Source organism: Fukomys damarensis, unplaced genomic scaffold, assembly GCF_012274545.1.
Source record: "Fukomys damarensis isolate Sample0158 unplaced genomic scaffold, DMR_v1.0_HiC HiC_scaffold_5, whole genome shotgun sequence".
In the NCBI taxonomy this organism is placed as follows: Eukaryota; Metazoa; Chordata; class Mammalia; order Rodentia; family Bathyergidae; genus Fukomys; species Fukomys damarensis.
In genome coordinates this window covers 74,391,787-74,416,144 of record NW_022900917.1, presented here as the reverse complement: position 1 = coordinate 74,416,144, position 24,358 = coordinate 74,391,787, and the positions used below count along the sequence as shown (strand labels likewise).

The following is a 24,358-nucleotide window of genomic DNA, read 5'->3' as shown; positions in this document are numbered from 1 at the left end:
GGAAAAAAAAGAAAAAATAAAAAAAAAAAAAAAAAGGAAAAGAAGAAAGCATGAAGCCTGAGAAAGACTGGATTGAAAAAAAAAAACAAAAAACCTACACATTGATCTAGCTTGTTTTTCTAGTATACAGTAATGTAGTAATTTTTGTTAAAAGTTCATTACTTGAATCTTCAATTAAAAACATTTTATGATATCTACTATATTCAAGATACTAATGCAAATCAGTAATGTACAAAGAACTTATAAAACTGGCTTCTACCTTAAAAATACATCAAGATTCAAGAACCTGATCTACAGTAAATATAGATAATTCCCTCACTAAAATCAAAAGATAGATGCAGATAAAATCATAATATGGTAAATGACTGAATTTACCGTCGTCGGTCTCTTAATTTACTGACCTTTGTTCGCTTGAGAGAATTACATAGTACTGATTATGTTGATTTTTCTACCACACCAATAACATCAACACATCTCCAGAGGACAAATGCCACTGCTAACAAAATCTACATTTTCAAAAAACTTGTTTGTATTTATTTTCAAAATACCATGCTTCTCTCATGGAGCCCTATACCCCATCCGAATAATTTCCTGAAGAACTTTTAAAAGTGAATATGTTCTGGGCTGGGAATTTAGCTCAGTGGTTCGGCTGCCTGCTTTACAAGTGCAAAGTTCCAAGTTAGATCGCTGGTACCAAAAAAAAAAAGTAAGTCCTAGCCACTCTCAAGATTTTCTGTACCAATCCCTGGGACAGAATACCAGAACTCTTCTAAAAATCAATCTGCCCCCACCATGACTCATGCACAACCAAGTTTCGAAGCCACTGCCCTGGAGAACCACTCTTTGTATATTTTAAAAATTAAATATACATATGACTTTGTTTTATTATTATTGACAGCTAAGGAATATTATAGGCAGTCAGATAGGGACAGGCCCTGAGAGGTTCAGTGCTAGAGATAAGAACACGTTATAGCCTCCAGATAAAGACAAACGACTAGGGCCAGGGCTCAACAGTGCTAATGCCTGCCTCGCAAGTGCAAGGTATTGCGTTGGATCCCCAGTACCAGAAAGAAAAAATAAATAAATAAATAAATAAAAAGACAAACGGCCATGCCTGCATACTCCACCAAGGGATAAGTGCTAAGATCTGGCCCAATGAAGTCTAAGGAAACATCAGTTGCCTCAATGAGTAAGACCTCCATATCCATCCCTTCCTAAAAAAATTCTTTGTTCTTCCCATGTACACTTGCTACATTGACTTGCTTCGCCATTGGATCAATATTACCTAAGTGGCTCTCCTTGTAATCTTATTGGTTGATCACAGTTGTCCCACATTGTACTCACCTTGTGATTTTGCTCTATAAAACTTCCCTGTGAAGTGGGGTCCCTGGCAATCCATTCAGATGCCCTCCTGTCCTTCTCAGAAGCTACACCTTCCTCCCTCAATATACATTTCCTACTCTTAACCTCTGTTGTTCACCAGAATTCATTCTTTGATTTTGGGAACACAAACTCAACATATCAGACATCTAGCTGGTTGGAAGTTACATTATTTCCCCGATATCATTTGGAGGTCCTATATCAGTATTGTGTCCTTTAAGTATTTGAGACATTATCCTTATCAAATTATACAACAGATAAAAAGTTCTAATGTAGGATGACCTACAAGATCATTTTATGTTACAGTAATTGAATGCTATAAAGCATTATATAGGTTACCAAATAAGTGACAGAAATTATAAATGTAAGGACATTAAGAAAATACTGCACAGGAGATGCTGACATGACAAAGACCTACCCCTAGCAACAATGTGCTGTTATTTGTGGCTGAGATCTCTGGAACTTGCCCATTACTTTCAAATGTTATCACTCACTATACTTTCTGAGGAGTCAATTTTCTAAGCAACTTGAACAAGTGAACACTTGGCAAAATTACACTGGAAATAAATCAGGATAAGGGCCTAAATGGCCTTGAAAATACTAAGCCAGGTATTATAAATAAAGCAAAACTAAAATTATCATGATGACTTTTCTCTTTTTTTCTTCTACAATATAACCTTCAAATTTTTCACTTTTCCTAAGTGTGCTTCTCTGTATTTCACACTATTTTGTCCTTAAAATTACCATATCCTGGGGAAGGGGATTAAAATAAAAAAAAATTAATATAATTTTTAAAAAGGAAGCAAGTTGTATTACGTACATGTAACCGTACCCCAAGATGACTGTAGAATGCATATACTGCAAATATGGACTAATAAAAAAACCAAAAATGAATTTAAAATTAAAATACCATAATCCTTGGGATTTATTTCATAAGCAGTGGCTCGAGAAAGGGTTATTTCTTGAGAAATTAGTCTACCCCTCTGGCTTCATCTTTCCTAGGGAAGACTTCTGCTTATCATATAAGAGAGAAAGAATGACTTATTTTCTGGTGAGTCTAAAAGGAACTGAGCAAGCCTTAAAATATCAGCTCTAAATCTTCAGTACCTGCACAGGATCCAGCAAACAGAATTCAATAAACAAACCTTCAAAGATTTCTTTCAGATTTGCATTCTGTCACTCACTCTTCCTGCTTCTATGTGATAAACACATTTTGAATCTATCTCTTCAGATGGCCACACAGAAGTGTGATTCAAGATGCCTACCTTGCAAATTTCTGCTTACTCTGTTCGGCTGACCGGGAATGTTCCTTAAATACACTGGTGGGAGGTCTAGTTTTTGGAGAAAGTAGTAGAAAGCCTGATGACCAAGAGCAAGATGTAGTCTCCAAACAGTTTTCCTGGTAATAAAGTTACTATTCTGACTTGCAGTAGACTAAATTTTATATTTCTATATATTAGTTTCAAATTCAGAAAAGTTCACAGGTGTGACGGCTAACCTCCAAAAGCCAACGAATGTATGTGCTTCAGAAATATATCTCATTGGGCAAGGCTTGGTGGCACTTGCCTATAACCCAAGCTACTCAGGACACTGAGGCAAAAGGATCACAAATTTAAGGCCAGCCTAAACAACTTAGAGGCTCTGTCTGAAATTAAAAAGGGCTAGAGCATGGTGGCGCATACCTGTAATCCCAGGGAGGCAGGAGGATCGCTGTGAGTTTGAGATCAGCCTGGGCTATATAAGTTAAGTTCTAGGTCAGTCTCAACTACATAGTGAGACCCTGTCTCAAAAAACCAATCAATCAATCAATCAATCGGGCTAGTGTTGTAGCTCAGCTGGAAAGTACCCCTGGGTTCAATCCTAGGTACTGAAAAATAGAATTAAAAAGACAAAATATCAGATCGGCAAAACATAACTGAACCTCATTTGTTTGTCTGGTTTCTTTTTTTGAAAGAAGCATTTAATGAAGCCTACCTTTCCTGAGGCACTAAATTCAATGTGGGAGAATTTAAATACAAACCACAATCCCTCGGCTTTAGTAGTCCATAATCTGGTGGAAGAAGATAATCACAGGCAGAGAGAATTTTGACTGCAATAACAGCACGAAATAATGTGTTGTTAAGATTAGGAGACAGAGAATCCAAGGAAGGCAAACATGTAACAGATGATCAACAGAAGTAAAAGACAACTGGATAAATGGGAAACAAAGCCATAAAATTGTTAAAGAAAACAAAGGAGAATATTTTAAATCTTGTACTTTACAAAAGGACCAATTACATGAATAAAAGAGGTAGGAACTTTCAAACATGCTCTGTGAAGCTTGGCATGGTAGAACAGGCTTATAATCCCAGCACTTTGTGAGGCTGAGAAAGAGAATCCAGAATTGGATACCAGACTGAGCAACTCTGGGAGACTCTATTTTGAAATTAAAATATCAAAAGTCTGGGAATGTAGCTTAGTGAGGAGGTCCTGGGTTCAACCTCTAGCCCCCTCACCCAATCATGTAACCCCAGGTATGAGGAAACACCAGAAAAAATATTAAGAACATTATTAAATGAACAAGAAAACATGACTTTTCAGTAATTTCAAATGTTAAAATGGGCTACATATTTAGGCCAAAAGTATAACACAGTCAATTCCAGAATACCTAGATTGAAAAAATCACCGTTAATTCTACACACAATGTGGACAAAGACAAGCTGATTTCATAGTTTATAAGATTACAGGTTCTCTTATTTTTGGAGGATCTAATTTCTTTAGTTCTTTATATATTCTATATATTAGTCCTCTGAGAAATAGCTGGCAAAAAAATTCTCCCCATTCTGTAGGTTGTCTCATCACTATTACCTGTTTCCTTTGCTGTACAGAAGCTTTTTAATTTGACATTGAGTGCATATAGCTAAGTGAAATAAATCAGAAGAGGCTAAATATCACAAGGTTTCTCTTATATGGGAAACCTGAAATATAAATAACTTAAAGAACAAAATAAAAGACGACAGGAAAAAAGGAGATAGACTGTGGAGATGGAAAGGGGACCTGGGAAGGGAGAGTAGGTAGAAAATGGGAGGGGGGTCAGATGCCATATGTATATGTACCAATAACCCACAATGAATATATTCAGTGTATATCACAAATATATACTAATAAATTTTTTAAAAATGAGAAGTTATTTTAAAAAATGATTACAAAATGTCCTGGGTAAGAATCTAACATACTTTATCAGTACTTTAATCAGTTTCTAGTAAGATAAAAGTCTTCTACTTAAAGTAACACTTAAGGTTATCATTTGTTATTTAAGTAAATGTTTGTTATGGTTTTTATCTGGATGTTTCTTCAAAGTCTCATACACTCAGAGGTTGGGCTCAGGGAATATGATGGGGTTAAGGGGGAGCTATGGCAGCTTGATGCTGGGGCCTGGTCAGAAAAGGAGGGTCACTGTGGGTGTATCCCAGAAGGGCATATGTCCCTTCCTGGCTCTTCTACCCTTGATCCGTTCTGTTTCCTACCCATGGTGACATGAGCAGCTTTCCTCTGCCATGCTGTTTGTTCCTGGAAGCTGGCCAGCTAGGGAATGAAACCTCTACAAGCTGTGAACCAAAATAAACCTTTTCTTAAGTTGGCATCAGGTACTATGTGCCAGAAAGGAGAAAAGTGACAATGTTGAAAGGTAAGATAATTGACTAGGATGAGGAAATGGCAAAAGTAAAGCTGTATAAAATAAATATATGAAGATAAAAAACCTTATAATGTCTATAGAAACCCCACATTTCACTTGGCATTTGATGCTAAGCATATGCTAAAAGCAGACTTCTTCCACCAGACTCAAGACTGGGCACCAGTCTCATTCAAAATAACAGGGTAACACAGAAGAGTTCTTCCAAGATAGACAACATTTTGTTGCAAGACTAGTCAACTAATCTAAATATAACAGATAGGGAAACACAGAAGAGTTCTTCCAAGATAGACAACACTTTGTTGCAAGACTAGTCAACTAATCTAAATAGGTTTAGAAGTACCCCTTAAACGCAAGGTGCTAGAAATATAAGATTGTATAGCTTCAAGAAGTTGCCAAAATGCACAGGATAAACTTTTTTAAATTCTAGTTTTCAGATTTTTTCTTTGTCAATAGACAATTTTAAGATTATGGTTGCAGAATTGTCAAAATTTGGGAAAACATGACAAACAGGAAGTTCTAAAAAAAAAACAAAAAAACCCAGAATTCGTTAAGGCTTACATGGTTTTGTAATAGCAAATTTGAATCTGTTCCCTAACCTGTTCCCATGTAGTTTCATAAGGGTAGGGCTATTCTTATTCTTTTGTATGCTCACTTGTTTTTGTTTTCCTCTGAGTAAAAAATTAACAAATGATATGTCAACTTCTAATTAGAAATAAAAACTGGGGCTATAAAGTACAAATCAGTAAAGTCAGCCTCAATCCTTAATGAAATTATAGAATAAATTAACTGATGCTTTGTGCTTTGTTAGAACACAATCTAGTTTCTAAGAAAATGTCTTACTAAAATCTTTCTCATTTTGTATATATGTCTAACCAACCACCTTATAAATAAGTACTGCCATATAGTCTTGCTGTCTATGCTTACGTCTGTGTCTGAAACATATCAACATCAAGTGATCACCTAATATAATAATATTAGCTTCTCATGTATATTTTTCAATGAAGAATATAAGAAAACTGCCAGGGACAATTCTCAAGTATGGGAAAGTTAACTTTAATCATCTTCTAGTCATTACCATAAAGCTTTGAATTTAGCCTCTCTGCTAACACTTCTATTATTTGGATATAGCGCATGTATATTCTGAATGTCATTTTATATATATATATATATATGGAAGCACTAGCAAACAAATGTACATGAATAGAACAGTCTTCTTCTCCTGCTGTTCTTTCTTCATCTAACTTACCGCCCAGCCACAGCCCAGCATTATTTTTCAAGGAAGTTATCCTCCATAACCACACAAAGCTGGCCTAGGGCTCTCTTCTCTGGCACCACTATGATCTACTTAAAGAGTTAACTAACTGATCATTCTCAGAGGTCAATAAACTCCTGAAGGGCAATTTTAAAAGACTTCAGAGTAAAAGATTTTGAAAGGGTAAAAGTCCAGAAATGTCTATACTTCTAAACATTTTTCCTTTCTGTGAAAGAAAAATGCAACCATGGAAATGTAGAGTCCTCTTTGACATATTAAAGATCTTTTTAAGAAGTTTTCATCAGCTATAGTACAGACAAATTCAAATTCTGAAATTCGAATATTCTGAGTGTCAACATGGTTGATCAGTTTCAGATTTTCAAGCATTTCAGATTTTGAGATTGAAGGTGCTCAACTAGCAAAGTATATGCGAATACTCTAAAATCTGAAAAACTGAAATCAGAAACATTTCTGTTCATAAGCATTTTGGAGGGGATACTCAATCTTCCCTTAAAGAGTATCACCTATAGCAGGTGAAAAAGGGGCAGACCTATCTCTGATGCCTTCACAAACAGGAAATAAGAAGTCAAAACCACTGATGGTTTCCTCAGAGCTTCCAAACAAGATCAACTACCAGTTGTTCTCAAGATTCAAACTAAATGTAAACAAGCATTCAGTACTATGCAAGGTACTATGGTAGGTATAAAAAGCTATAAAAATATTACTTTACAAGAACTTATATGTTTGAAATGGTGAAAAACCTACTATTATAAAATATAAGACAAGTGACAAGTTACATTATAAAAAGTCTTGAAACATCTTGAGTAGGCAAGATTGAGCTCAGCCAAGCATCAACATTAGTGCATTAGCATAGATATTTCTTAGTGATCAGAAGAAAAGATTTTTGCAAATTGGACTGATTAGGAAAACTTTCTCATTTTAAGATATCTGAGTTTTGAACTAACCTTAGAAGAATTGTAGCAAAATGAATAGAGGGGATGGGTTCCTAAAAAGTTAAGGAAAATGAAGAATGTTCTAGAGTAGTAACATAACTAGCCTATTTAGCCTTGGTGCCTAAAGAAAAAACAAAAAAGCCAAAAAGATGTATTTACAACAGCTATACAAAAATAGCTATACATATAATTCTCTCACCTCAATTTTTTTTTTCCACCAGGGATGGAACTCAGGACCTTGCACTTGTGAGGCAGATGATAGACACCTCAAAATTTTAGTTCATGTACATGTGGCTAAAGTGAATAGGGTAGGAACATGAAGAAAATAATGGAGATATGAGATTAGTGTCAAAGGATTAAAAAATACTTGGTGTGAGCTGGGCATGGTGGTGCATGCCTATAATCCCAGCTCTCCAGAGACTAAGACAGGAGGATCACAAATTCAAGGTCAACCTGGGCTAAGGAGTGAGTTCACAAGGTCAGTTGAACAACATAGTGAGACCTGGTCTCAAAAATCCAAAATATAAATTAATTAATTAATTAACTTGGTGAAAATTTTTAAGATTGTCATTTTTACAGGTATGAAGGAAAAAGCAGCATCAAGGATAAAGTAATATATAGAGACATTTTGATTAAAATCTGGTTTAAGACAACTGTACCAAAATAGATAGCATTTAATATATTTAAAGCAGCATAAAGAGTAAATTTTAAAAAATAAAATCAGATTTTCAAATCTCTCTTAAAATAGCTTTCATCTTACTAATGTTATTTCTGTGGACATAAAATCACTCACAGGTATACAGAAATGATTTCTATGGCATGAAAAGTTAATAATCATACTTTGGTTACAGCCTCTATACTGGTCCGTAGTTTTCATGAAATATCTTAATAGACATACTTTTTATGACCTGAGAAGAGTTATCTGGACAGCAGCTCTCAGCAAAATACAATTATGTTAAAGCATTGGGAACTTAGAACACAAATATCAAATTGCCAATCTATGAGCTACAGACTTTGAATTTTTAATTACTCAAAGAAACTCACTAAATTATTAATGTCAATTTCAAAATCTATTTCATCCATATCCACTTTGTTACCACTTATTTGTAAGTCAAAGAAATCTGCTTCCTAACAAAAGCCCTTGAGATTGATAGCTTGGTAAAAAAAGGAATTCTTCTATGGTATACCGATGATAAAGGTTAAGTGAGAAGCTGTGACTCAGTTATCTAACACCAGCACTCATTTCTTCTCATCTTTTACGCTTTGACACTTCCCTTCTGCATTAATTTGCCATGCAAGTGACAAGAAAACCCACTGAAGTTCTTGGTAAGTAAAACTTTATAGTAAAACCAGACGAATGCTTGAAGTTCAGACCCAAACTCACAATAATAGCCTTTTATTCATTTTGAGAAGTCATCTGTCTGAAAGTGGCATTTTCCAATTTGTCAAATTACTAATAAATAAAAACCTTGACATTTCCCCAAATGTCTTAGGCTGTGAAGTTTATATAAGGCAAAATGAATGTATTAGAAAAAATATGAATAGATGTTGAGAATACAAAAGATTAATATCAATGATCACACAATTTACCAGACACTTTGGAAAGAGGATAGCTAAAAAATCTGAAATACTTATTTTTAAAAATATATATGATCAATAAATAACTTGTTTAGGTTCATATAGACATAAACTATAAAAAGTGAAGTCAGTTATACCCTGGGAAAATAAAGATCTCCCAGTTTATTTATGCTTTACAGGCTGATCTTCAGAGGCAAACGTGGGTACAATCTCTACTTTTTCAACCTTACTCCCCAATCAAAACATAAAAGTTTTTACGTAAGACCTGTGAATATTCATGGTTCTACAATAAGCCTCAAACTTTCTCATTGTAATGTAATGCTCAAGCTATTCTTTGTAGAATAACTTTATCTTTTAAAAAAACTGGTATATAAAAAAGTGGTAAAGTATGCATTTAGTGGTGATATGAGTTCCAATTACAAAAACTTCAAGAGGCAAAATCTGTTATAAAATAGAAAATTCAACAATTTTAAACAGCACTTCTACAAATGAGCTGATAAAACAAGAAAGAGTGAACTTAACAGTTTCCAACAAAATGTTGAACTAGTAGGACTAAGAGTTATTTTTAAAAAGTATAATTAAATTCCTGAAAAGCCACAGCAATAGGGTAAGAGTCAGAAAAAAGGAGAGAAATCTGAGTGGTCAAGCTTAAGTATAGTATCTTAATCTGTCAAAACAAACTGGTCTATTAGGAATAACTAGAGGGGTAAAGGCAGAAGTTAAAAGTCGATTTTTAAATTTTTATTTTATTTTTTTCCCAGTTCCAGGGATCAAATTTAGGACCTTGAGGTTGTGAGGCAGACGGAGTGCCATTAAGCTAAATCTCCAGCTCCCTAAAAGTTGATTTTTTAAAAAGCAATGAACAAGTGGTGAAGGTTGAACTGTGTTCCCTAAAGACACACTTAAGTCCTAAACCTAGTATGTAAAACTATAATCTTATTTGCAATATGGTTTTTGTACATGTAATCAAATAAAAATGAGGTCACACTGAACTGAATGAGTGTAGGTCTTCCATTCAATTCAACTCAACTCAATTCACTTCAACTCAACCCAATCCAATCTAATCCTTATAAGAAAAATATGGAGAAGTATACAAAGAAGGTTATATGAAGACAAAGGGAAAGACTTGCTGCCAAACCAGTCAAGGAAATCCAAGGACTGCCAGCAAATGTAAGACAATCAACTTAGGATTTCTGGACTCCCAAACTACAAGAGAAAAGTAACTCCAGGAAATGAATATAAGTAAGATTTCACATAATAGAATGTGCAGAACAGTAAGTTCAACTATAAAAAAAAAAGTTTCACTTCATGGAATGAACTGTATCACACCTCCCTACATCATTTATTGAACTCTAGGTGCCATAGAATGTGACTAAACTGGGAGATAAGGTCTTTGGAAAGGTAGTCAAGTTAGGATGCCATCACTGGGCCAGGTCCTAATCCCATGATAGCAAACCTAAGGCTGCACTGGCTGTTTGTTATCACTGTAAACTCTAAAAAGGTTCACCATCTGTCCTAATCCAGTTATGATTGGTATTCTTAAAATAAGGGAAATTTACAGACACACACACACACACACACACACACACACACACACAAAGGAAGAATTTCAGGTAGATAGCCATCTACAAGCCAGGAAGAGGCTTGGAACACATCCTTCAGAAAGAACCAAGCCTGTCGAAACCTTGATTTTGATCCTCTAGGTCCCAGAAGTATTTACTATGTTGTTTAATTATCTTCTAGGTCCAAAACCTATTGTTTAAACCATTGGGCTTTGAGTACTTTTTATAACACTAGCACACTACAACATAATAAATCCAAGTGTTCTGCAGAGGCACAAATTCTAGTCTCCTGGATAAAATGCAAAATGGAAGATCAGAACACTTCTGGGTCCCACATGACTTTACAGCCTAATCTATAGCCAGAATCCCTACTCTTTATCTATCCTTCTCATCTACCATTTTCATTCTTTCTGAATACATACAATAAATGAAACATTTATAGTGTTCACTATATTCTAGATTTTATCCTACTTAATTCTCAGAATAACACTATAAGGTAAGTACTGTCATTTACATTTTACAAATAGGGAATCAGAAAAGCAAGTATAATTTGGACAAGGTTATAGAACTAGAAGTGATTATAGAATTAAGAGCCTGTACTCTTACCATTCTATATACTATACTAACTTCCTGTCGGCTCTTTTAAAAAAGGAAGAAAAAAATCTAAATCATCTAATTTGGTGACTCAAGCAACATGGTCAAAATACATGCAGTTGCCAAAAAATTATACATTACAGAAGTACAAAAATCAAATCAAATGGTAGAGAATGCCAAAGAGACAACCCACCTGAGAATCTCATATTTTCCTATTATAGGTTACTGTGAGCTTTAAAAGTCCCTATAATGGGATGTCTAACTTTGTTCCACTGTGAAGTAACTTCACAAGATACTGGTGATCTCCCAGAATACCAGTCCATGAACAAAATGAAAAAGAAGCATTCAAGCACATCCCTTCAGAAAAGGAGACAAGTGCAACATTTTACACTCAATTGCCCACTGCCATCTAGGGTCTAGAATGTCTTACAACTTCCCCACCTAAGATGCACTATTAATTTCAGCTTACTACACCAAAACACTCTGGGGCAAGAGTGTTCCAAAAGAAACAAGGAAAATAATGAAAGTGTTTCTATGAACCTTTCACAGAACTCTAGCAGCAAGGCCATCCTTAAGCAAGCTCTGGTTTTGAAGTTTACAGTCCATTTTCTATTTTGTAGTAACAATCCTTTGCTTTGTTAGAATTTGAGCATATGGAGGAAAAATCCACTTAATTCACCTCTCCCATGAACAAAAATGCTTGTAATGCAATTGCAGTAATCTGATACTGGATACTTGCAAGTATTTAAAATTCTAAATATACAAAATACATTTTAAAATCCAGGAATAAAAAGTCTCTTTGACAATTAAGAGTTTTCAGACTCTTTCATTTCAAGTGTGAGTCCTACTGAACCAAAATCTACAGGCAAGGAAACGTGGTAAATTGGTGAATTTATACTTGTAATAACTGCTCAGGTAAGTCTTGTTTAAACATAAAGATGAAATCTCTCCATATTCTAAACAAAAATAAATTTTACAGTTAATTTAGTCTAAAAATTATATGTCAATAAAGCTATTTTTTTAAAAAAAGAATCTCTGGTTACCCTACATATTCAGTGACTTTAATACATATTTACTACCAAAGACACAATTAAAAACACTACTGCTACCTTAAAGTCTACAAGGCAAACTTGAATTTTAAAAGAAACAATGACAACAACAAACAAGACAGAAGTAGAGTTTTCTACAGTGTTTTAGCTGAGGTCTACAAAAAAACTGAAAAATACAGTACCTACTTGAATGAAGGCATTATAACTTAGGGAAAAAAAATCCTCAAATCAAAAGATAACCTGCCACTAATATGAGCATAAAGAATCTATCATGGGCAACAACTAGGCTCTTCCTCAGTTAATAGGTTGGTTTGGGTTATCTTTAATTATAAGTCCTCTGAATATTTTACAAGTAGAAAATATAATTTTAGACAAAATTTAAACAGCTTCACAGTTCTCCTACTATTTAAATCTCAACAAATCTTACTTCCTCATTAGTTACAGAGTAACAAGAGTGTTAAATATGTGGGAGTGTTTGTAACTTCCAAAATTATTTTTAGAAGAAATATATTTAATATTCCAACAGCACTGCTTCTTCTTATAGATTCCACAACACCCACAGCATCTCTGCCATATGTTAAAAGATTTTCATTTGAATTGAGATGATTATATTGTCTGGTTGAACAGTAACTGAAGAAAAATGTAGCAGCACTCTAACTATATATCTAAGCACAATATCCATTTTAAATAATTTCTCTAATGTTTGAAGGTTACAAAATATAAAAGGATTTGTCAGGCAGGCTTAGCAAAGAACTAATTATTAATTCAAACCTTTAAGGTTCAGTGTTTGATACAGTCTCTTAAAACTTCCAAATAAAACAGCAACTTTAGAAATATTTTATATTAATTCCAGACATGAGTTTGGGTAACACCAAGTCAAAAGCCTAAGACCTCCCCTCAACTTTCACCTATTTGTTATCATACATAGTCGTCACAGTGTACACAAAAGACTGGTTTTTAGGTTAAAACTCTTAAGACAAATTTTTTTTTATTCAGTAATTTTAAATAAATCATAAACCAAAAGCTGAGGCTACTGTGAGATTCCCTTGTGTCACTACATTACCTCAAGGGCAAGTGGTTATTACTACTGATACATGGAATACAAGAAAACAAACATTTTCTGTGGCTTTATATGCAAAAAAAGACTCTGGAAAGCTTTATAGATTTATGGTACTCATTTTATTACCACAAGTACAAAAAGTTTATTTGTGAAAATGAAAAGTACAAATAGAAAACTATCTCATCTATGCAAATACAGTAATTAGAAGAGTTCACTTGGAGAGGCTGAATTACAGTGTAGTTTATTTTTTTATTTTATTATTATTATTATTATTTTTTTTTTGGTACCGGGGATTGAACTCAGGTCCTTGAGCTTGCAGGGCAGGCCACCGAACCGCTGAGCTAAATCCCCAGCCCTACAGTGTAGTTTAAATAAAAACACTAGGAATGTTAAATCAACTGCCATTTTTGGCAAAACACCAACAGCTAACCTACACTTCATTATATTCATCCTTCCCTAATATTCCTGGAACCAATGTACAAAGGGATATTACAATTTTTAACCTCTAATGAACATGCTGTACCCTATCAGACAGAGTAGGCTCATCAAAACGAAAGTAGCGAAACTTCTATATTGCTGAAAAGAGGAAAGAGAGCTTATTTACTGTGTTATGCCAAGCAAACACAGAAACGAAGGGACTGGGAGGGAAAGGAGAACAGTATTAGCACCTTACGAGGAAAAAATTCTTACAGGAAATTCCCAGGAGTTCACTAACGTGCTCCTATGCTAGCTTGTTTTCTAAGTGCCACTCTGTTGTTTGAATTAAGCAAGTCCTTACTAACTTTACATAAGCTTTGTATCTGCTTCCAGCAAGCCATTCTGTTCCTTCACAAATACACATTATAATTAGATTCAAACAACACAGCAATGAGATGATAAATGGCAGCATGCTCCCGTATGATTTATTTAGAGGTTATATATGTGAAGCTGCCCTATGTCTACTTGGAAACTGCACAATCACTTTACCTCCTCCCACCTGAATGTAATTTGATGATCTCCTCCTCCATCGCTAAAAGTAGAGATAGGACTAAGGATATTAAGTACAGGATAGTATGTACCATAGCTAAAAACACAACAATTACCTTTACATCCAAGATTTTAAAACACTTTTCCCGAACACTTATAAATTGTATTCTGTGTCATAACATCAGATCAAACAGAACCAGACTGTCTTTTTCTTTTTTAAATTATAAATAAACAGATTATCATTTGAGTCATATCTCTTGCCATGCAAACATTTGTTACAATGGTATTTGTTTTAAAACTGTCCTGCCTATTCTCTGTAGCTCTTCTGCCTCACTCCATCCTTAAATTAGCCTGTTCCTTCAGTCTCTTCACAACCCATCCTTTAGTAGTTTTATATAGTTAGCCCTACAAATGAACCTTAAATGTCTTTAAGGCACTGTACATTCATTTTATCTCAAGTCCCCAAAAATGCTCCTCCTCCAAAAGTCCCAGTATGCAATCAGAACAATTCACTCATGATAAAGCCAGAAACCCAAAAGGGTATCTTGACTCCTTCAACTTTTCATTTAATAAATCCTATTAACTGTATTTCTTCCACAGTGTTCCTAATTGTCCACTGCAATCCATCCCACTACCACCAAGTCCAAAGCCTACTCCACAGACTATTATACTTTCATAATCTCTGCATTGCTTTCCCTCCAACCTTGCTTCTGTTTTCACAGTAGCCTGTGCTTCTTTTATTAATATCCATTATACTGACTAGATGAATAAAACCCTAAAAGAAACAGGAAAATAAAAAGTAGAAGAATATTTGTGATTCCAAGAGCTTACTGACTGTTACAGTTTAGATATAAAATTTCTGCAAAAGTCTGATGTATACTGAGGTGAGGTTTTTGGAAAGTGACTGGATCATCATGGCAATATTCTCATCAGTGGATTAACCTGGACGAGTACATAACTGAATGTGCTGTTGGAAGAGAAGCATCACTGGGGGTGTGAGGTGGAAAGGTGAGTTCTTGTCCCCAGCTTCTCCTCTCTCGCTCTGCTTCCTCCACCAAGCCCTCTTTCACCACGTTGTTTCTGCCTTGGAACCTGCTGAATATGGCAACCATAAACCCACTCAAACTATTAGCCAAAATAAGCCTTTCCTCTCTTAAGTAGTCAGTGTCAGGTACTCAGTGATGTAAAAGCTGATCAATACACTGACAGTGCCTATGACTGAAATGACTGCAAGGAGAGATTATAAAATCTCTAGTGCTGGAATTCATCAGAGCAAAATGGGTCAGACACGATCAGCTAAATGGCTTTGATTTTGCCTCTAGATTACAGAGCTTTTGATTCTAAAACATAGATCCTATCTGCTTTTTAAAAATAGTCAACGCCAGTTCTGTAATGAAATCAAATGGACAAAATAATCAATTCAATGCATATAATATTTCTAGGAGATACTCTCTTTTTTCCACTGAGTGGGTCAAATAACCAATAAAAACACTCCCAAGTTCTTAAACAAATCTGAGACAGTATTATAATTGGGTCCCTCCTCTGAACCTGCATGCAGTTCCTTTAGTCTGGCAGTGTACCTCTGCAAAGCAGTTTTTTGACATCCTAGGAACTGACAATGGTAATGGACCTTCTTTACATTTCATTTTTCTGCTTAGCAGGAGTGAGATCCATTTAAAGTTAACTGCAACCACAGCAGAGAACTAGGTAACAAACTGCCAAGATAGCTGTTCAAAAAAGCCAATTAAATAGCAAGGATGTGAACAAGACTCAGCATAATCCAGAAAACTACTGCAGAAAGAAAAGCTGTGAAGGTCAGGTAATAAAAAATGTGTAGCTGAACAACTCATCAACTAAGAATAACAAAATAGTAAGAGGTGGATAAAACACTTCTTGAAGGCTACAGAAAAAAAGATTTAATTTTAGAATAGGTAAATTTTATTTGCAGGTACAATGGAGAAAAACCTTAGTGATTGCTTCTTCAATAAAAAATTAGAATTATAATATCTAATAACACCTAAAGTTAGGTGAGCAATAAATGGAATGCAAAAGAAGGGATATGATACCACACATAGAACGAAGAAAAAAATATTAGTTCCCATCAGCTTAGTTATACTCAAAAGCTGGCTCATTTCAAGAACTGAATGAACATGGCACACACAGTGACAGAATTTTGACAACTTTGACATATTAATCACAGGAGGAATTGCCAACATTCATTTTGTGATCTTACTTCCTCACAGCCATATTCACTCTGCAAAGTAGAATCGTTCCAAAAATGTAGCAAGAACACCCACAAACTCCCAATAAACTGAACTCCCACATAACAATTCATCTCAAACTTTCAGCTTCAGATTAAAACTACCAATGAGGCAAAAATTATTTCATATATTAAAAAAATGATAAGGTAAATATTAGGGAATTGATCATGTTAAAGTATGCTGTGATGCCGCCTCACAGGCCGCATTCTCCTGGTACATCTTGGATCCTAAAATGACCTCATGCCCTTATCTCTGGTTTCCCTCCCTCCCTCCAAGGCCACAATGGTCCAGGAAAGTTGAAACCTGTGTCTGCAGGGCCGGACCCATAAAAGCAACCTGGCCTGTGATAGGTTAAAAGTAGCTCACTCCTCATAAATAAACAATAGCCCACCCCAAAACTGATAAAAGGACCTTCCTTTCTTTGTTCTCTCTCCTTCTGCTTCTTCTTCCTCCTCTCTCTCCTCTCCTCTCCTCTCCTCTCTTCTCTTCTCTTCTCTTTCTTCCTCTCTCTCTCTCTCTCTCTCTCTCCTTCCTGCCTCCTGCTCGCCTCTACAATAAAAATCTCCTACCAGACCTCTCGGTGTGTGAGTGGCCTAATCAGGAAGGGGCACCCGAAAGGGCACCCGAAAGGGCACGCAAACCCCCTTTCAGTAAAAGCACTATTATTCTGCTTCCTACTCCCATCACTGCTCAAGTCATTCTTGGAATTTTTCTGTTTAGTTTTGGTTTTTTGAGACCCGGTCTAACTATGGAGTTGAAGCGGTGAACTCACATGAAGCACAGGGTTACCTCAAACTCACAGCCACTCTCCTGCCTCAGCCTTTCCAGTGTTGGCTCCAGTCCCAACTAGTCTCGGAATTTTACATTTCCTAGCATATGACAGCAATCAGACAGTGATGTACTCTTTTCCTAAACCAGTATAAACAGTCAACACTATACAAAGGGTTATTCAAAGTTCTGTTCTACAGGCTAAAGGATGAAGCAGTTCAGTGCACTATTTAAATGTTTTATTTCAGGTTTTTGAAAAAAAAAATATGTTAAAGCTGTAAAAAGCATGTTAAGGGCCTGGGATTTAGCTCAGTGGTTCCACTGCTTGCCTTGCAAGCACAAGGGCCCAAGTTCGATCCCTGGTACCAAAAAAAAAAAAAGCATCTTAAATATACTTTTTCTCTTCCAGAATGCGAACTGTAGAAAATCTGGAAGACATAAATTAGAGAAAGTAAAAAATTAAAATCTTAACCACACCTTTATAAGAACCATTTTAAATAAGTGCACACTGTAAGAATATTCTAACAATTTGCATGGGTTTTCCATTATTGGATATACTTTTCTGAATTTTCATTATTTTATAACTATTACTGTGAGAGACGTCTTGATTCAAAATCCTTGCTGCCCCACCTTTAGAATGAAGAAAATCCCCACAGGTGAAATTACTGGGCCAATGGGCATAAATATTATTAAAGCATTTGATAATATACTGCCAAACTGCTTTCCAAAAAAGCTGAACCAATTTATACTTCTGCCTTTTCTACTGCATCAAAGTGTCCTTGCATGCTATTGTTAAAGAGTCTTGGTAACATGACAGAACAAAAATGATTCTAGCTTTAATTAGCTTTTATTAATGAAGTTGAACCACTGCCCTCAAAATCTTTATCATTATACTATCTTTTATAATAAATGCAGGTTTGTACTCTAAACATACAGATCAGCAGTGTTTTGCTCTCAGATTTGTATAAATGCTCTAATAATTTTTCTATTTGATACTAGTTTTGACCTTCAAGTCATTACCCATGATACTTATAACAGTCCTCTCTCACAATGTTCAATCACCCTTCATTCACAAGACACAGATAACCTGTGCTAGCTTCACTCTCCTCCAGTAATGGGATTAAATGACCCTACGTATTCCAAATTTCTACTTTTTTTTTTTTTCCTCTCTTAAATCTTTGCTCGGTGATCCTATAATTCTGAAATTAACTCTCTTCAGAAGTAATATCTGTCTACTTACTGAAAGATTTCAATAGACTTACAGAAAGAGCTTAGAAAAAAACAACGAAAGGTACATTTAAAAAGTTAGGGAAAAAACAAAAGCAGAAAAATAAAGCACTTAGAACTGGATGACATATTTAGCAAATAACATTAACTGTCACTCTGGTAATAAATTGTTTTTCCAAGGGATTCATCTCAATGTTGACACTAAATCACTTCAAATTATAAGCAAAATCTGTGTGTGAACTATGAGAATCTATGTTTTTTCTGGAGAATTATGGTTTTCATCAGAGTCCAATCAGGGAAAAATTAGCAAAAATGTCTAAGACTCTTAAACCAGAAAAACAGCTTATACCCTACTTTCTGGTCCACTCTTTCATTCCTGAAGCTGTTGGAGGCCACTTTGAGATTTTCTGCACCCTACCATCAATTTCTTTATTAGTACATGTTTGCAGTACATAACAATTTCATTTATTGTATAAGCTGGTACACGTACATAACCACATCTTAATTCTTTTTTCATCTCTGCCTCCCCCCGCACTTCCCTGCTCCTTCCATTTCTTGTCCCCTTTCCAATTTTGAGAAAAGAGCTCCCTACTTCCTATTACCTATGTTTATTGTGCTCTTTATAATTTGAGAAATTATGAGAAATTTATAATATAAATATATAAGAGAAAATGCAATATTTAAGCTTGTGTGTGTGATTTATTTCACTTAATATTATGGTATCCATTGGGCCGGGGGCTTAGCTCAGTGGTTCTGCCACCTACCTCACAAACACAGGGTCCAGAGTTCGATCCTCCATATCAAAACAAATAAAAAATAAATAAATAAAATGCACCCATTTATTTATAAATGCCTAAAGTTTATCTTTCTTTATGGCAGAGTAGTACTCCACTATATATAAACACATATTTTTATCCATTCATTTATTTAATGGGTATGTATATAGGCCATTTCCAAGTCTATACCAATAAAAAACCAGAGCCTATAAGGGAAATGTTCAAAGCGCTATATGATTCAAAGGTATGATGAAAATATCTGAGTAATGGTTCCTTAATAAAAATTAGAACCATTCTAATATATAGACATAGGTAAATAAATATGCCAAAGGGAAAATATGGCCTAAACAGAATCATACCTGTCCACTCTCACAGGAACACTGAAAATGACCACATCAGTCCACAACAGAGTTAGACAAAGCAACTAACAGGTAAAATGTGGTTTTATCCTTAGAATTAGTAGCTTCACTGACTTACAAAAAGAGCTCTGTCTCCCAAAACAAAGATTTTCTTTCTTTTATAGGGGTATGTGCATGAGGCAAGGGACAGGGTGGTGATACTGACAATCATTGCCTTAGCAAATCAAGACAAGATGGCTCCAGCTATTTCTGTGTAAAGCTGCTCCCAGTTTCTGGGGACTGAGCCCCAGAAAACTGGCCTTCCTCTTCCCATCTGCACAACTACTAAGATGGTACAGTCTTAGTACAAAGAAGAAACATGACAGGGTCAATTTTCATCCCGGGTAAGGGAAGACCCTTTCTGCCCAAAGAAATCACTGCTGACCTGCAGGCTGCTTGGGCCTCTGGACTTAAGAAGGAATCGCTCTCTGGGCTGAGGACCCCACAGAGGAAAACAGCCTAGTCCATGGGTACAGCTGACCTGCACAATTTCAGTATTTAGACCAGGGTTTCTAAACCAGGTATAGTTATGTCCCCCAGAGGACTTCTGGCAATCTCTGGAAACATTTTTGGTTTTACCAATTTTGGGGGAAACTGTAGGAGGATTACCATTGTCTTCTGGTGGGTAGAGGCCAAGAATGCTGCTAAACATCCTACAATGCCTAGGCCAACACCCTACTGGCATACCTCCCACCAAACTATTATCCAGTCTAAGATGCTCAGAGTGCAAAGGCTGAAAACCTCTCATTTAGACTGTGATTTATAAGTTGTTCTTGTCTCAGGGTTTAAAAAGTTACAGGCAGGTCCATTAAGCACCTAACCATACATTATAAAACTTTTACTACAGTCTCCCCCAAAAAAATGATCACTCCTCTGACTCCAGTTAAGATTCAATCACCCATTTATTTAATATTTATTGTTTCCATTATGCAATTAGGCACAGTGGTAAGCAAAAGTGACAGAGTTAAAAGATGACAGGATCTGATTCAACTCCTGCAAGGTTCTGAAAGTGAAGTATGAATAAAACAACTTGATACTCTAAAATCAGACAGAGATACTTCCAGTCACAGCTCTACTACTTGTCATTGGTGTTTTATTTAATTTTCCTGAACCTCAAGCTCTTCATTTCTAAAGCAAATCAAATGTGGCCTCCCTGAAAGTGGGAGAGTTAAATAAAATAATTTAAGTAAAGCAAGAATACTGTATAGAATACAATCCCAGTATTCAATATTTAATTCCTAGTAGCAAAATTTAAGTCTCTTTATAAAATAAGCATTAAATAAAAAACTGCTAGAATGCCTGTAAAATAGCCAATGTAATTATGATTTTGACAGTCTGAATACATTTTCAATCAAATTCACTGTTTCTTTTCACAGCAGATAGAACCCTTCAAAGCCTGCCTCCTATCTCCTGCAGCCTCATCTCCTTAACTACATAATCTTCCATGCACCTGCATGTCCCCAGCAGTGGTGCAGATTGAAAGATAAGGTCTCAGCAGCAACCAAAGCAGGGCCAAAGGTCAGCATCAGTTTTTGTCAGGATCTGAAGGTGGTAGGTGGGAAAGAAATAAAGAAAGGAGGCAAAGGGATAAAAGAAAAAAGGGAGAAATGAGGGGGAAAAAGAATGAAAATTTGAATGAATGAAAACAAAAGGCAGTAAAATGACTGTCGGTTAAGTCTGCAAAGGTAAAGAAACACTTTACAGACCACAATTCATTCTGCACATCATAAAAATTGATTGAAAAATATGTTAAAAATAATTAGTCTCATTCAAGAGAAAAAAATCCAAAATAAACATGGACCACATTTATGGACCACATTATCACAGCCCAATAAGTATGCCCAGTATCAATATCCATATCTAAATGAGAAAAGAAAACATCACTCACATATGTTTACTGGAATGCATAGTTTAATAACAGAGTGGTTATGAGTTTGGTTTTTCCACCCAACATATAACAACTTTCCATACAGAATAAAGCATATTTTACTAGACCAGTTTCCAGGTACATGACCTGTGAACTCAGGAGCCCCTCTTATAGAAGTGCTTTACTAAATAGTTAACTTCATCCTGTATAACCAAGTATAATCAAAGCCACAGGTGAATGAAAGTGAAGCTTTTCCAAAAGTGGCTGGATCGACAGCATGTAATGTTGGAATTGATTCATGGTGCAATGCTAGGCTCAAGGACACTAGGATCAAGGGTGTGAGTGTTACTCACCCTAAGTAGTCTGAATAAAATAACAGGGGAGGGAAGTCACTGTTAAGTCTCTTGCTGTTCTGCTACCTTCAGTCTGCCATGAACTGCTGCCCCTCTGTCATGTGCCACTGTGCCTTGGAGCCAGCCAATTATGGACGGAAACCTCTACAAATCGGCAGCTAAATAAACCTTTTCCTCTTTAACTTTGGGTGTAGGGTATTTTGTTTCAGCAATGAGAAAAGTAACTAAGACACCATGGAATCTTTAGCCTTTCCAGAGATTCCTGTGATGAGGTGGAAGCCAAGGGAAATGTTAAGCTTTCTCATAGGGCTGCATATGTAGCTGAGTGGGAGAGCCCTTGCAGAGCATGCACAGACCCTAAGTTCAATTGTCAGCACTGCAAAACAAAAAAAAAAGAGAAACTTCCTGTAAGCTCACAGAAATTTTGATTTAAATTTTAATCAAGCCTATGTTTAACACAACTCAGGAAAAAAAAAAAGCTAAACTACTGTGGACTTAGTGCTAATAAAAAAGAAATAAAAATAGTAGTTATCTATGCTTATTGTGGTAACAGATTGTAAGACCCAAATCTATTTTCTATACCAGATTCTGCTCCATATGTGACCTCATGGTAGTCATCAAAATTCACCAAACCTCAGTCTCCTGATTTACAAAAATAAAATGATTGCATTGAGAAGCTTTAACATTTCTTCCAATTCAATACTGACTCAGAGTTTGGAAACACTTAAAATCAAAAGCTTAATGGTCCTTTTTTTAATAGAAAATGAAATAAAAGCCTTTATGAAAATGTGTCAAATGTGTAGGTTTGAAAAGATCACAGTGACACAGTCTTGAAATCTGTGCCTAGTAATTGTTTCAAACTACAGGCTGAAAATAGAATGACAAGACTAGAGAATTCTTCCAGTGCCTCAGCAACTTCCTGTGAGGCCTCCTTTCATGTAGCTGCTTTTTCAAAGAGTTTATGGATCTCCCAAAGAACTCAAATGATACAAATAACATTCATAAGATACACAATTGCTTAGCTAATATGGCTATATCATACCAGCTGGCTATACCACCTAGATTCTACTTATGAACCCTCTTCAATGGCTGAGTACCTCTGTTCTAAATAAGCCACAAAATAGCAAAAGAATAATTCTACTATCTAGACGGAGGAATGCTTTCTGAATTCTAGAGTCATAAAGACTTTTGTGATCATCTCTAACCCTTCCACTTCACAGAAAAGCCTTACATTTGGTTAGCTAAAACTCTTCAGGATTAACTGGCTAAGCATGTAAATAATTTTTCCACCATTTAACATTTTAAATAATAAAACCGCATTTTTGGACCAACTTTTCTCCCTAAAAACATTCCTAAAGAAAATGATAAATTTTCAGTCTCTGCTTATACACTTAGTGTGTTTGAAATTACTTCCACAAACAGAACTTCTAAGAGGTTCTACTGGCCATTCCACTATCCCAGCGACTTTGACAATTTCGACCAGCAAAGGAAAAGGCAGATACTCCTCGTTTCATGTCACTACCCTATCAGTAGCACAATTTTACTCAGTCGTAGAGTATGTACTATGCTAATCTGAAATAGTCACCAATAATAAACTGACAATATTAAGGAAGATGATGTCAAAGGATATTCTTCTAACCTAGAGGAATAAAACAAATATAAACTGCTGAATGGATGCAGTCTGAAGAGTTAAGGTCAGCCACTACTGCATAAAGAAAACAAAATCCACTCCATGCTTAAGAAGTTAAAAGTAATTACCATAACTAAAAGACAAATCTTTCCAATATTAACAAACAAATCCTCTTTACCCACAACTAGACAAAACATGTACTTGAGGCTGAGATGGAAGTTGTTTCCCAGGTCTACAAAAGAAAAACTGTAAAGAGTTAAAGGTACAGCCTGCACATATTCATAGGAGCCACGGAGTTGAGAGTTACTCTGTGATTATCTGGGTCATTTTAAAACAGGTCATTAGTAGTACTATTGTACCGAGCACGTCCAAAAAATTTCCAAAATCCAGAAACTGTCAAACCTTAGCGGGCTAGTGACATTTGGATGATTATTGTAAGGTTCTGAGGTCCAAGCTCCTGAGGAATTTAATGCGACGTGGCCAGGCAAGTGCCCTGAATTGTTATTTCAATTAGCTACCTGTGCGAATATGGAAGTACCCGTGTCTAACAAGTTCCACAGAGCACACATTTCAGCGACCCCGAGCGCTTCACGGAGGCGACGGTCAGGGCTGGGGGGACCGCGCGGGCGCAGGACAGGGCTCCCACCAGGGACGCTCGGCGTGAAGGGGCAAGAATGACCCGCTGGAGATATTTCCACCATTTCCTTGACGTCTCATTAAACCGTGTGGCGGGCTGGGGACGCGGCTCCAACTTTAAAAGTGCCACAGGTCAAGGTTAGCACCAGCTCTCATCGATGGGCCCAGAGCCCTCAGAGCTCTGGACTCAGGTGCCCCATCCGTGCAACGGGCTCGCGCCAACCTCGGGAAGGTTAAGGGGAGACAAAGCGAAGAAAAACGAAACGAAACCAGCAGCGCGCTAGCGCTGCCAGGCTCTCCCACGCGCCGCCCCAACGCCCTCCAACCGGCCCGGCCCGCCGGCCACTCACGGGTAGGCATGGTGACCCTGAG

General features: G+C 36.1%; 1 protein-coding gene across 1 annotated transcript in view; it reads right to left on the bottom strand.

Moving 5' to 3' along the window:
• Window positions 1-24,352, bottom strand: part of Efr3a (EFR3 homolog A) — a 94,973-nt gene extending 70,621 nt beyond the window's left edge. Inside the window, exon 1 of the mRNA XM_010642879.3 lies at window positions 24,337-24,352. Coding sequence (XP_010641181.1) covers window positions 24,337-24,346 — 10 coding nt within the window. The 5' untranslated portion in view covers window positions 24,347-24,352. The remainder of the gene's footprint in view (window positions 1-24,336) is intronic.
• Between the last annotated feature and the right edge of the window lie 6 nt (window positions 24,353-24,358).